Source organism: Cucurbita pepo, chromosome 18 (genome assembly GCF_057944985.1).
Source record: "Cucurbita pepo subsp. pepo isolate OVF chromosome 18, ASM5794498v1, whole genome shotgun sequence".
NCBI lineage: Eukaryota > Viridiplantae > Streptophyta > Magnoliopsida > Cucurbitales > Cucurbitaceae > Cucurbita > Cucurbita pepo.
In genome coordinates, this window is record NC_141815.1 from 11,427,449 (window position 1) to 11,441,631 (window position 14,183).

The following is a 14,183-nucleotide window of genomic DNA, read 5'->3' on the forward strand; positions in this document are numbered from 1 at the left end:
GTGAATGAGGTCGAGACAGGAATCCAAAATGGGAAATTTTAAATCTGAATTATAATTCTTCAAAATGGGAAATAAAGGCAATAATGGGAGATGGAGCCAACATTTCTATATTTACACGTCTCATTCTTTATTTATAATATTAAACTAAATAATTAAAAAAAAAATAAAAATTAATATAAAAACAAAAAACAGATTAGTTATCCACCGACTCAAATCTTTATTCATTTTCCCAAATATCCTCAAATCATAAATTCAACATAAAACCAACCCCACCTTCTAATTTAATTTTCATTCACCATACAATAATAATAATAATAGTAATATGTTTAATTTTCATACATTTTTTTTTTTTTGGTTTCTGATCATCTAGACAAGCACCCACATTCTCGAGCTAATCAAAATCCCAAAATTCCCATTTATTAGTTTTTTTTTTAATACTTCATCCTCAACCTGTCGTTCGTTTTCAGTAATTCCAGAAGTCGTCGAGGTCGATCGGCGCCATAGGAGCCGGCGGAGCTTCTTGAGAATTGTCTAATGGTCTGCGACCCATTTCATGATTGGGAAGAATCGATGATATTTCGTTGTTGACATCGGTGGTGAGGCACGTTTCTTGAGAGATACTGATTTTGTCCGTCTCTGGTTTGAATGATTCTCTAATGTTTCCGCCATTGACGTTCTGAATCAAAGCTCTGAGGAGTGATTGTTGCTCTTGCAAAAGAAGGGCGCTTGGGAATTGTAGATTTGGAGTCTGATTTGGCGGTGGAAACACTGAATTTGAATGTGGGTTTCTAGGAAACGAGTTGATTGAATTGGGAATAACAGAGAAAACAGAGGAATTGTAAGAAGAAGCCATTGGTTGGAGTTTTCTTTGAGAATCCATGGCGATGGAGAAGCAGGGCACGTTATTAGGCAATTGAACAGCGCATTTAGTTTCTCCATCAAATGAAAATGAATCCGTTAATGGAGGAAGATTCGAGTGACCAAACTCGTTCCCGGAGATGTCTACCTTTTTCCCAGTGGAGTTCTTCTCAAACACCCTGCAAATCACCCACTCATTCTGCAGAGAAAACAGAGTAAACGATGAGATAAACTAAAAACAGAGGAAGAAACAGAGAGTTATGAGGATGGAATTCATACCCTGGCAGCTTTGGGGAGGTTTAAAGCAGAGAGTTTACCCTCCAAACGATATTCATGCATAACCCAATTAGATTTCTCCCCTTTTGGAGCTCTTCCACGGTAAAAAACCAAGGTTTTCTTCATACCCACAAGAGATTTTCCTCTGTAAATGTCTTTATCTTTCCCTGTAGCTTTCCAGTAGCCAGCTTCAGTTGCTCTGTTGGTCCTCAATCCAGTTGGGTATTTTCTATCTCTCACACAGAAAAAATACCATTCTTTTTCTCCCATTTTCGCCTTCCCTGAAAACCCCAAATCATCAGAATCAAAAAGAACAAAGGAGAAAGAGTTGATAAAGAGAGATTATTACAAGGCAAATCCCAAGGCTCCGACTTGTTGAGATCAACATCCCCAATCGCCCTGCAAGAGAAGCTGCAATCCATGACCTTATGGAAGAGGTAATGAGAAATAAGCTCTTCATCAGTGGGATGAAACCGAAAGCCAGGCGGCAATTCCAAATGATCTTCTTGGTTAAGAACACCACCACCAGGAGCAGCAGCAGCAGCAGCAGCAGGCATGTTAGCAGGCATGTTAGAAGGCTTAGAAGTGTTCATTTCTGGGCAAGCTGCAGAGGTTTGAAGGTTTTAAAGGAGTTGAGTAAGAGAAAAACAAAACGCAAGAAGAGAAGAAGGGGAGGGAGAAAGAAACGGTTAAGAAAAAGGTGTGGAAAAAGGTAGGGAGGGAAAGGATGGATATTGTGTCATGGCAGCCAAAAAGGCAGAGTATGAAACAGAATGAGCCCTAAATAGTGGGTTTTTATGAGCAACACAAACGTGGTCTGTAAGCCAAACGCAGCTCCCTCGCCAGGTTTGTTAGTTTCAAGCCCCTTTCACTTTCCTTCTCCATTCATCCATCATCATTCAACAATTTCACTAACAAAAATAAATAAATAATACAACTCACTTCTTATTATTATTAATTTTATTCTTTTTCTCTCTAATCACAGCTCATCTCTCACAAGGACATTTCAGTCATTTCCCAACTCATAATTTTCTCTTTTTTCTATTAATCACTTAAGTTGACCTACTTATTAGATTAGACCAATAAATAAATAAATAAATAAAAAGATTTTGAAAGGATGAAGTTAAATTTTAGAATGGTCACCCACTTTAATATTAAAGTCAAATTACAAATGTGATCCCAATAATTTGGAGATAATTATTTCGTATTAAACTAAATAAATTTTACTTATTTTATTCACTCCCAACTAATACAATTAACTAAATAAATAAAAAAATATATATACGCTCGTTGTCACGTTAAATAAAATGTATTAATATCGTAACGACAACATTAAATAAAAAATTTATTAATATTAAAAGTTTTAATAAATAAATTTAGGTTGAATTAAGGAGAGAAAGGAAGATGCTTTTGAATGATGTATAGCATAGGCGGCCCCTAGGTTAATAGGTAGGATGAAGTATAGCCAATTGAAAATCAAACTTAATTCCTCGCGATGAAAACAAAACTATATGGTAGATGAATATGTATGACATATAATAAGGTACAAAATTATTTATTCAAACTATATACTTTTTTTTATTATTAATTATTCCTGGGACCATACTAAAATCATCCATCAAACCTAGTTTGTTTTACTAAAATAAAAAATTAGTATGAAATAAATATTGTTTCCTTTAATTATTGGACCTCATACCATAAATCATTTTCTTATTTTATTATAATATTCAGATTTCAAATACCATATATTAATTTTTTAAAAAAATAACAATGAAAATTTATTATTATTATTATTATTTGAATTTAATATTTTACAAAAGTTGAAATATTATGCAATGGTTCAAACATTTTGATTGTATTAAAATTTAAATGAAACAAAAAGATAAAAACTGAGAGAGGATAAGAGATTGTCAATCAAATCTGGTGCGCACGAGTGGGGGATATCCCATTGCAGAAATGGTCAAAGTCTTGATCTTCCACGTTCGACCATTGACCAGTCTACTTTTCTGCCCAATCAGAACGCTTCAAAGCGACAGCCGCATCATTACGTGGCACTGCCACCTTCCATAATTTTCTTTTTTACTTTTTTAATATTTTAAATATTAGAGTTTAGGTTTTCTTAATATTAATTTCAGTCTTTTATTATGTATTAACATAGAATTTTAGATTATTTTATTAAAATTAATAGTGAATTTTATAATATGTCTGTAATATCTTAATTAATTGAACTATGTTTTTCGTGTAAGATTTTTTTTGTTGAAATTGATATAAATGATTTAAAAAATATATAATATTTTTTGCTTAGAAGAAATGTAATGGGTAGCGTATGATCCATTTTCTAACATTTAAAATTATAATTCGATGTATTGATTAGTTTATTTCAAATAATATATGCATCGTTATCAAATCTAAAGAAATTGTTTGGTATACTTTTGTTTCATTATTCATCCAATAATTGGAGTGTTATTATGGTGGAGAAAAAGCAACACCCACCGTCCACGTGTCTCTTCTTAAGAAGCCAACTAAAACTCAAGTAGGAAGAATCGACAACTAGTCACATCTCCCCGTATATTTTGTGGCGTTTTAAATGTGGGGTATAGCCATAATTTCAGTGACCAGTCATACATCTCCGTATTCATTCAACAAGAACACACCTTAGTCAAACATAGCCATAACATAGAGCAGGACAACACAAAATCTATATTAAAGATGTTTGACTCACCAAGTTACTTCCACCTTGATTCCATCACGTGTTAGAATTACATATTTCTAATATTTTTATCTAACAATAACGATTAAATTCTCTTTTAACTCTGATAAACGATTGAATATGAGATCAGGTAAAATTATGTTTTTATTTATTTATTAAAGAAATATTATTTGGTTGTCAGCTGAGGTTATCAAATTGAATTGAGACAAAGGAATTGGAGTAGGCATATGATATTAGCAAAAGAAAACAATGATTAATATTATAAACAAAGTTAGGGTGGGGCATGTTTGATGGATTTCAAGCATGCAAACTTGGAAGGGAACAAGCATATGGCAGAATATGATTGGGTAAAATAAAGCTTATAAAAAAGAAGGGTATATTAAAATTAGGCAATAGTCGGCTTTCTTTGAAGCGTATATATATTATATATTAATTAACATTATCTCATATTATTTTGTTTCAAACATTGCCTAACTTGGGATGTTATTTCTTTCATAACACCACAATTATTTCAAATTGTTGGATGATGGAAGTCCCACATCGACTAATTTAGGGTGTGATCATGGGTTTATAAGTGAGGAATACTAACTCCATTGGTTTGAGGCCTTTTGGGGAAGCCCAAAGCAAAGCCATGAGAGCTTATGCTCAAAGTGGACAATATCATACCATTGTGGAGAGTCGTGTTCGTATTTTTTATTTTTGGAAGTTTGAAGATCTTGTATCTAATTCTCTTTAGAAGTATGTCTCTCGAAGCATTTCTTACCTCAAGGGAATGTATTGTAAGATCTCACATCGTTTGAGAGGGGAACAAAGTATTCCTTATAAGGATGTGAAAACTTATGCTTAGCAAATATGCTTTAAAATCGTGAGGTTGACGACGATACGTAACAAGCTAAAACGGACAATATCTACTAACGGTGACATGAAGTGTTACATATGATGAATTTGAACGAGATTTAGCTTGGAGGGAATTATTTAGCTTCAACTTCGAGAGTTCAAGAGATTAACAAAGAGGGATTTAGCAAAATATCATCGAATAATAATATGTATGAAAGATTGCAACTTTATGGGCTATATTCATTTGGGTTTGTGTAAGATGGTTTGAGAATTCCATACCAAAAGAAAAGAGAAGATGGGTTGCAATGGATTGGTAAGATGGTCAATTTTGTTCAACATTTTGGGCTAAACGAGTGTGTCTACCCAACATGGAAATAAAAACTGAGCTAAAGAATAGAGGATCATAAACTTCTGTGCTGACACGCCGGGATTTTGCAAGCCTTTGATTGAGCTTGCAGATCGAACACAATTGTTATGATCGTTCTCAACGGTGGAAAATCCAACTTGGCACGCTCTCTGTGCTCCCGAGTTGAGATCAAATTTCCACATTTTCAATTGCTCCTCCCCAAGTTCATTTGGAGTTCAGATCGAAAAACACCCACTGAAGCAATACCCAATGGTAGCTATTTTTCCAAGGAACAAAGATTTCTGTCTCTTTTCAAGCAATGCTCCGCCGTGAAAGACTTGAATCAAGTCCATGCTCGTACTATCCGGTCGGGTTTCGATCAGAATCTCTTCGTTCTTGGCAAACTCATTGAGTTTTGTGCGGTTTCGGCCCATGGCGACATGAATTACGCTGTTGCTGTTTTCAACCGAATCGAAAATCCAGATGGGTTTCTTTGGAATACAATGATAAGGGGATTTGGAAGAATTAGTAATCTGCCTAAAGCGTTTGAGTTCTACAAGCGAATGCTAGAGAAGGGAATAGCGGCAGACAATTTCACTTTTTCTTTCTTGCTAAAGATTTCTGGGCAGTTGGGGTCAATTATGTTGGGCAAGCAGTTACATGTCAATATTCTGAAACTTGGCCTCGATTCCCATGTGTATGTTAGGAACACGCTTATTCATATGTATGGCAGTTTAAAAGACGTCAAACTAGCACGCAACCTGTTTGATGAAATGCCCAAACCAGGTTTGGTAGCTTGGAATACAGTAATCGACTGTCATGTCTCTTGTGGGATGTACAACGAAGCACTTGCCTTGTTTCTTCAAATGTTGCAGAGTGGTGTAGAGCCTGACGAAGCCACACTGGTTGTGACGGTCTCAGCATGTTCTGCACTGGGTGCACTGGACTTTGGGAGGTGGGTTCATTCCCATGTGAAGCATAACGATAGAGGAAAGACTATTGCCGTTTTCAATTCATTGATCGACATGTACGCCAAGTGTGGAGCAGTTGAAGAGGCCCGTGAGATGTTTAATGCAACAAGTGGCAAGAACATAGTAACATGGAACACAATGATCATGGGATTAGCTACACACGGCGATGTAGAGGATGCACTGACATTATTCTCAAACATGTTAGCAGAGAAGATTGTGACTCCTGATGGCGTGACATTCTTGGGAGTATTATGTGCTTGTAACCATGGAGGAAAGGTGGAGGAAGGGAGGAGATATTTTGATCTAATGACCAAACACTGCAATATCCAACCCACAGTTAAGCATTATGGATCAATGGTGGACATTCTGGGACGAGCTGGGTTTGTAGAAGAAGCTTATCAGCTGATACGGAGTATGCCAATGGAGTGTAATGCTGTTATATGGAGAACATTACTTGCAGCCTGTCGGATGCATGGAAATGTTAAGCTCGGGGAGAGAGTGAGGAGCCATGTTCTTGAGATAGAGCCAGATCATAGTAGTGATTATGTTCTTCTTGCAAATATATATGCAAGCTCTGGTCAATGGAATGAAATGATGAAGGTCAGAAAATCAATGCAACGAAAAGGGGTGCAGAAACCAGAGCCTGGTAATAGTTTTTTGGAAATTAATCCATGCAGGAAGTTGGAGATGGACACTGTTGAGAATTATAACAATGCTGAAAGAAACGAAAGTTATATCTGAGTTTACAGTGTGCATTCGTTTGGAGTTCTTATTTAACAGGTAAGTCATCGCACCTGTGTCTTCTTCATTCATTTTATGTACTCTGTTACATTACAAACCATTGTTGAAAAGCAAAACATCGTAATATTGTCGAGGATTGTTGGAAGGGAGCTTATGCTCAAAGTGGACAATATCATACTAGTGTGGAGGTTCGTGATTCCTAACATGGTATCAGAGTCATGTCCTTAACTTAGCCATGTCAATAAAATCCTCAAATGTCGAACAAAGAAGTTGTGAGCTTCGAAGGTGTAGTAAAAAAGTGACGCAAGTCTCGAACAAAGGGTGTACTTTATTCGAGGGCTCCAGAGAAGAGAGTCTCACATCGACTAATTAAGAGGATGATTATGTTTATAAGTAAGGAATACATCTCTATTGGTGTGAGACCTTTTAAGAAAACCATGAGAGTTTATGTTCAAAATAGACAATATCATATCATTGGTGTGAGACCTTTTAAGAAAACCATGAGAGTTTATGTTCAAAATAGACAATATCATATCATTGTGAAAGTTCGTGATTCCTAACCAATATCACATCAAGATTTCAAAATGTTCTTCTCTTCATGCTACTACAAAGGGAGATCTAGGCAAGAGTTGTCTTGAACTTTAGGCAATTCAACCTATGTCAGCTTTTCCTTCTGTTCTTTCCACTCTTTGATATCTGCTTTTATCTTCTCTTGCACACTCGCACTAATCCTGGGTATGGTTCATATTTGAACAAACTTTGAACAACCTGAAACCAAACATCAGAAACAACAAAGTTGCTTCAATATCGACACTGACAAGTAACTCTCCGAATAACCAGAGAAGAAATACCTCAAAAAACACAAAGAATGGAATCATTAGAAAGGGTTGAGCAAGATTGTCAAACAAAGCCGGTGCTCGTTTCTATCAGAAAGATGAAATTAAATGGCTTAAGAATCATGAAGAGATTCATCAATTCACTGAGATGAAGTAACCTGTCTAACCTCAAATATTCCATGGCCTATAAACTGATTGGTCCAACAGAACAACTGAGCAGCCAGTACTATCTGATGGACAACAAAAATGAACAAAATTTTAGACAGACAAACTCTCGTTTGAAATGGCCCCAACTTGCTCCCACCAAGATGTCAAACTTTAACACATCAACCAAACTCCAACTAGATTATATCAGATTGAGCTGTTTTTCAACGCTTGCCACTAATCCCATTCAATTCACTCAACAAGAGGATTAGAGATCGAAGTGGGTAAGCTATAGGAAACAGATTGATTTACTGCAAACCAAGGCCCCATAAATTAAATTGGAGAGAAAGCGGGGAATTACCTTCCAGGTCTGAGAATAACCAAGTCTAAAGGCGAGTATGCTTGCTCCAACCCAACAAATCAAGCAAAGCAAAGCGGCCATGGACCCCGCTTTCTTATCGAAGGCCACATAAGATGCAGCATATATTAAGGTGAAAAGAAATCCGAAATTCAAGGCCAGGCCGTGGTCAAACCCACAAGGGGATTTGGGAATAGTGTAGAAAGATGGGGTGAAGTACAAATACTGAGGGTGGTAAAGAAAATTGGCCACACAAACAGAACATGAATGAAAATGTTGACTGGGTTGCTGTGATAAGCGCCATAGAAGGCGAAATGCCTCTCCAGATCAAACAAACCAGTCTTCCCCATAATTAAATTTTCCGGAAAAATAGACAAATAACCCCAACACGAAACGAAACGATTGCTAGAAAAGGTTCTCAGAAGAGGCGAGACGTGCAAGCTGAGGTGACTGGAGAGATTATGAGGGTTGGGAAAGGAATACTGTCCCCTAAGGCAATCCCATTGATTGGAGAAGATAAGCAGTTTAAAGTAGAGTAATTAGGTGGTACTTTTATAAATTGACAAAATTTGGGAATGATCCTTTCAGTCTATTTTACTTGGATCCTTTTTGTTTTTTGGACAAACAATTTACATAATTTTTCCATTATAATAAACGTTTCATATGTTTATGTTCTTCCAAAATTTTCAATTTTAATTTTTAGAGTTGAAATATGTTCCAAATCTTTTTTAGTCTATTAGAATAAATAAGGTAAATTGTCGTGACAACAGATATTGATTGGTATAAATTTGTCGGAACTTATAAATGATGTAACCAACAGAGCTAAAAACTTTTCAAAGGGATGTATCATCTACAAGGGTGGACAGAAATGGTTCCCTTATCCTATCTTCCTTCTTCGTGCACAAATAAGAATCCAAAATCCAGGTAATAGCGAACAGTTCCATCTTTTCATCTCCAATAATGGCCAAGGCTATTGCAGGATTCAGCATGATCAACCCAACACTGCATAGCTCAAATCTCCACCCACACAAATCAACCCTCATCCCACATCCCAAACTGGTATAGTGTCGTCTTTTTTCTTTCTGCCTCTAAACTCCATCCATTTAAACGTGCTCTATTTTTTACCATTATATTATGATTGTTGCAGCCTTCGAACTCTGGTATTTTCGGTCATCAACAACTGGTAAGTTCCTCTGATTTCCACATACAATGAAAGTAAAATTGATTGACGAATTCATTATACGGGAGTAATCAGAAATTCATGGGATTTTGTGGAATAAATAGATTGAAGATACAAAGCGCCAAAGAGGCTCTATGGGCAAGGTGAGTGCTTTCCCAGATTGGCAATTGATGGCAGTTCTAGTTGATCACTTGGACGGCCAAAGAGACCTTGTTACCCACAAATCTATTGTGCATCTTAGCGATGAAGCTATAAAGAATGTCTGTAAGTGCTTAATTAGGCTGACTTTTATGGACAATTATTATTGTAGACCGCAGACAGAATTAGGCCATTCAAATGAAAACTAACCTTCACTTCAACCATTGTTTAATATCAGACAGTCTTTACATCATGTTCACATGTTGGGGATGTCTGTTCTTTGGCTCCATGAAGGTACCATACATTCACTTTCAATGGGTTTGGGTTAAGCCAAATAGTTGAGTACTGAACAAGATAATGGCTACAGGATCCATATTATGACTCAGAGGTGTACAGGAAAGATGGAGGAGATGGAACAGGACATTGGGTCTATGAGAAGGTGAAGTTCTTTTGTTGGGACTTGAGATCTTTAACCATGACACCACGTTGAAGGTTTTGTCTTTGTAAATGTCTGATCTTGCAGCAAGAGGACATTGAAGAAGCAGCAAGAGCAGACCTTTGGCGGGAGGAGCTGATAGAGGAGATTGAGCAGAAGGTTGGAGGGCTTAGAGAGTTGGAAGAAGCTGGAAGGAAATAAGAGCTTAACAAGGGATATTGGCATCCATTTGTGTCATTAGTATAATATAGCATAAACCAGTCTGTGTATACATTAAAACACTTCAGTTACAGTAGCTGTTGGCAATATAGGGATTGTTTCAGTAAATTCTTAGTTCTTTCCTTGTAGAAAAGGGAAACAAACGTAAACCAGCAGAAACCATCCAAAAGGTAAAAAGTATCAGTTCTTCTACCATCAGAGGTAGTGACAATCTTGTATAAAAATCATCACTTATGGGTCTGATAATTGTTTTAGGTTCATAAACAATGAAAACTAAGGATAAGTGAGCATCAGAGAGATTCCCAAAAGACGATCATCATTCTCAAGCTGAGATCTGATGTCCCTGTCTGTTTCATCGTCACTTGCTCAATTCATCAACAGAAAACTGGAATCCATAACTAAGCAAACAAACAGTAAAAGTCTTGAAGAAAAAGCGAGGATAGCAATGAACTTGTTCATCAAGTGAACAATAAGTATATTTAAAACCATCACAGGCAAAGAGAATTGGAAAACTTCCTCCAGTGTGGAGACGACGAGAACAAATAAACAAACTTTGAAACCATTGGCGATAGATTCACAAGAAACATCAGAATCCAGAGCCACTGGGGCGAATGAGACTAGGGTTTACAGAACGAAGTTGTATTATAGATAAGGGCATCAGCACCAAGTGGCCGAAGGAAACGAAGATTTGTGTATGAAGGCTCCAGCCCAGTATGAAGGCCCATGATTTGGTTTGAACGGGCTGCTTGTTTTGTGATGGGCTTGAATGTGCTGATCAAATCAAATATTGGGTTAGGTTACTTCTCTGCCCAATGACTCAATAATTATAGTCCTTGCAGTTCTAAAACCCAGTAAAAAGTGATCATCTGATGCAGTGAAAGGTAAAGCAAGTAGTTTTGAATTCAAAATGGTGGGAGTAAAGGGCTCTGTTTGAAAAGTCGGATTGACAAGAGAAGAGTTGTAAAGAAATTGGCGGGATGGGAGGCGCGCATGCAGCATTCAAATATACCTTTAAATTTACTGCTAACTTTTTCGATGGACGTTGGGAGAGTTATTGGCAGACATTAAATGGGGTTCGTTTGTTGCTTAGGCTCTGTGTGCTTTCCATTTGAAAGAAAAACATATCTGAACAGAGAGAAAATGAAATGACCAAAACAAAAGGAGAGAAATAGAGAGAGAGAGAGAGAGAGAGGGTTTTTATGATATCGAGAAGAACAGTAAAGCAGGGCAGAGTACAAGCTGCTTGTGCAGTAAACAGAGCAAAATGCAGTTAGCACTGCAACAGCCACTCGCGGCAACGTGCCACTGGCGGAGCATCCCCATCTGCTTTGACAGATATGAAAAGGCGGGTGGAAGGCATGGCCTGGGAACTCGATGAACAAATGGATGGCCTAGGGGTCCCGCATAACATAGAATCCAATACAAAGTTAAAGGACTTAGTTGCTTATTTGTGGTTTCAATGCAAGCAGAAACACAGTGTACGTGGGCTGTTCATCCTTACATCATCCATGTGATTGCCAATACTGCAGCTTTCCAAACAATGTTCCAAACAGAGCATTAGGGTTTCACAAAAAGTTTGATGGGTTATTGTAAAGATTTGAATTTTGTGTGTTTTTGGGCATCCAGTGATGGAATGACACGAGAGGAACAGTAAAGTGAAAAAGGTGGATTCTTTTGATAGCTTGTTCACGAGGGTTATTCATGAAAGTAAATGAGGCGGCTTTTTGAATTTGGGGTATGGATTCACCATTTGTATGAACCTTAATTAATTTGCTTATTCATTCCGTCCAACTTTTTGGCTGTAAAGTGATGATTTTAAAAAGAAACAGAGGGAAAACAAGAACAAGTTACAGAGCATAATGATGTCCAAATTCAAACATTTCTTTTTCATCTTTTGAATTGATTTTGGCTCCACAAACCCAACATTCAACCCATTTAAACATTTGAATGGAGTCCTACTTAACCTTCCTTTTGGCTTTCCCATGCGTGAATGCTCCAAAGAGCACGCCTAAACAGGTGCAGCTAATGCTTTAGAACTAAGAAATGATAGCAAAATGCCCAAAAGAAGGTTAAAGAAACGGCAAAAAAAGAAGGGTTAAAGTCCTTTTAGGAGGAGAGGATAAGGAAGTGAAGGATCTGTCAATGGCATTAGTAGAGCAAAAGGGTATGGGTCTAGCAGCGCGCTTAAGAGGGTCTAACTGTTATTAAAGGCAAAAACAGATAACTTTTTGGGGTTCTAAACGTTATTAAATTCTTTGGAAGGTAGAATCGTTCACCAAATTTCTGGGGAAAAAGTGATACTCATTCAAAAAGATTTAGAAAACCACGTGATTTCATGAAAAGATGTTATTCCCCACCACAGAACAGACAGCAACTGTATGGACATGGCAGTTTGATGCCCCCACACGTCGGTTATTATCCCTGGCGTTGGCTAAAGCAATGGCCAAAGAATATTTCTCGCCTCTCCTTTTCTCTATATATGCCCCACCCTCCTCCCCTGGCCTCACCAAAGCAGCCCTTCTGCCTCCTCTGCCTCTTTTCTTTGTCTTAGGCAATTTCACAAACACATCGTAGACCTTCCAAACAGGTACGTTAATCTCTCTAATCCCCATCATTTTAAGGGTGTTTTAGATTCGTCTTCGTGAAATTTACTGTTTTTTTTTGCAGGCAAATGGCGTTTCTTGGATTAGTCTTGGTGGGTCTTCTTCTATCTTTGGGATGTGATTCTGTTCATGGCAACAATGGAGGAGGAGGTTGGACTAATGCCCACGCCACGTTCTACGGTGGGGGCGACGCTGCTGGTACAATGGGTATGTAAAAAGATTAAAACTTGCGCATTTTTATAGAAACCCTCGAGCTGAAGTTAACAACCACAGGCTTTTCTGATGTTTCTGTTGTTGTTGCAGGAGGGGCTTGTGGGTATGGAAACCTATACAGCCAGGGATATGGGACGAACACAGCAGCTCTGAGCACAGCCCTATTCAACAATGGACTGAGCTGTGGGGCTTGCTTCGAAATCAAGTGCGTAAATGACGCAAGATGGTGTCTTTCAAGCTCCATTGTGGTCACTGCCACCAACTTTTGTCCACCAAACAATGCGCTCCCCAACAACGCCGGTGGCTGGTGTAACCCTCCCCAGCACCATTTCGATCTCTCCCAGCCCGTCTTCCAGCAAATCGCCCATTACAAAGCCGGCATTGTCCCAGTGGCATACAGAAGGTACTAAATTTGTTTAACTCATCGCTAAAGTGAAAAAGAGACTAAGCAGATATACAAATGCAGGGTTTCTTGTCAGAAGAAAGGAGGCATCAGATTCACAATCAACGGCCATTCATACTTCAATTTAGTTCTTATAACCAACGTAGGGGGAGCTGGGGATGTTCATGGAGTGTGGATCAAAGGGTCGAAAACAGGGTGGGAAGCAATGTCAAGGAACTGGGGCCAGAACTGGCAGAGCAACTCGTATCTGGATGGACAAAGGCTATCGTTCAAAGTAACCACCGGCGATGGGCGGACGGTGATATCCAACGGCGTAGTGCCAGCTGGGTGGAGATTCGGTCAGACATTTAGTGGGCTGCAGTTCCCATGAGCCGGAAGGCAACGTCAGAAGAAAACAGAAGAGAGTTTATTTTCCTTGGTCTTTTTAAGAACCTTTTAGGAAGTTGTGCTAGAAATTTGCAGTGTTGGAGTGGGCACTGTTTTTAATGTGTCCTCTTTCTCCTTTTGCTTTGGTATTTAGTGTTTTAGAGGGAGTTTGTGGGTTTGGGTTAGGGTTTGGGGTTCTGCTGTGTGTTTTTAAGGCAATGGCAGTGTGAAAGATGGTGGCAGCGGTAGGCATTTGACACCCGCCACTTTGTTTCTGCGTTATAGCTTAGGACATGGGAGTGTGTGGGGTTTATAATATGTAGTTTAGTATTAGGTTGGTTAACTCAAGAGGCTGTATTAAGAGATGTCTGTAACTACAGCTCTTTTGATACCTATTATGTCTTAAGATATATGTAGTTTGCTTCTATGTTCTTATACATTCGGTGTTCTATTTTCATGGAGGAATGTTTTAAAGAAAAATGGTGAGGATTCCTCATCGATCAGAGATTAGAACAAAACGCTTTTTACAAGGGTGTTGAAACTAGCTA

The 14,183-nt window shown here is 38.1% G+C and overlaps 4 protein-coding genes, 1 non-coding gene and 1 pseudogene across 6 annotated transcripts; 3 read left to right on the plus strand and 3 right to left on the minus strand.

Moving 5' to 3' along the window:
* Window positions 1-193: 193 nt before the first annotated feature.
* Window positions 194-1,904, minus strand: LOC111779621 (NAC domain-containing protein 100). The gene is made up of 3 exons (XM_023659706.2): window positions 1,484-1,904; window positions 1,138-1,415; window positions 194-1,057 (listed from the first exon to the last, which is right to left on the minus strand). Exons 1-3 carry the CDS (start codon window positions 1,725-1,727, stop codon window positions 464-466), a joined length of 1,116 nt encoding a protein of 371 aa, XP_023515474.1. The 5' UTR covers window positions 1,728-1,904; the 3' UTR covers window positions 194-463.
* Window positions 1,905-4,912: 3,008 nt separating this feature from the next.
* Window positions 4,913-9,030, plus strand: LOC111780243 (pentatricopeptide repeat-containing protein At4g21065). The gene is made up of 2 exons (XM_023660594.2): window positions 4,913-6,778; window positions 8,898-9,030. Exon 1 carries the CDS (start codon window positions 5,156-5,158, stop codon window positions 6,737-6,739), a length of 1,584 nt encoding a protein of 527 aa, XP_023516362.1. The 5' UTR covers window positions 4,913-5,155; the 3' UTR covers window positions 6,740-6,778; window positions 8,898-9,030.
* On the minus strand, window positions 7,247-8,427 carry LOC111780244 (2-hydroxy-palmitic acid dioxygenase MPO1-like; annotated as a pseudogene). Its single transcript, XR_015413754.1, has 4 exons — window positions 8,081-8,427; window positions 7,743-7,805; window positions 7,591-7,662; window positions 7,247-7,507 (listed from the first exon to the last, which is right to left on the minus strand). The product of XR_015413754.1 is annotated as a 2-hydroxy-palmitic acid dioxygenase MPO1-like (transcript).
* LOC111780245 (photosynthetic NDH subunit of subcomplex B 4, chloroplastic) lies at window positions 8,897-10,158 on the plus strand. Its single transcript, XM_023660595.2, has 6 exons — window positions 8,897-9,136; window positions 9,225-9,260; window positions 9,362-9,521; window positions 9,634-9,689; window positions 9,763-9,834; window positions 9,919-10,158. The coding sequence occupies exons 1-6, from the start codon at window positions 9,038-9,040 to the stop codon at window positions 10,030-10,032; spliced, it is 537 nt and encodes a 178-aa protein (XP_023516363.1). The 5' UTR covers window positions 8,897-9,037; the 3' UTR covers window positions 10,033-10,158.
* Window positions 10,159-10,334: 176 nt separating this feature from the next.
* On the minus strand, window positions 10,335-10,419 carry LOC111780760 (small nucleolar RNA R44/J54/Z268 family). Its single transcript, XR_002812904.1, has one exon. It is a non-coding gene; the product is annotated as a small nucleolar RNA R44/J54/Z268 family (small nucleolar RNA).
* Window positions 10,420-12,477: 2,058 nt separating this feature from the next.
* LOC111780143 (expansin-A1) lies at window positions 12,478-14,092 on the plus strand. The gene is made up of 4 exons (XM_023660452.2): window positions 12,478-12,637; window positions 12,718-12,860; window positions 12,957-13,269; window positions 13,333-14,092. Exons 2-4 carry the CDS (start codon window positions 12,722-12,724, stop codon window positions 13,637-13,639), a joined length of 759 nt encoding a protein of 252 aa, XP_023516220.1. The 5' UTR covers window positions 12,478-12,637; window positions 12,718-12,721; the 3' UTR covers window positions 13,640-14,092.
* The last annotated feature ends 91 nt before the right edge of the window (window positions 14,093-14,183 follow it).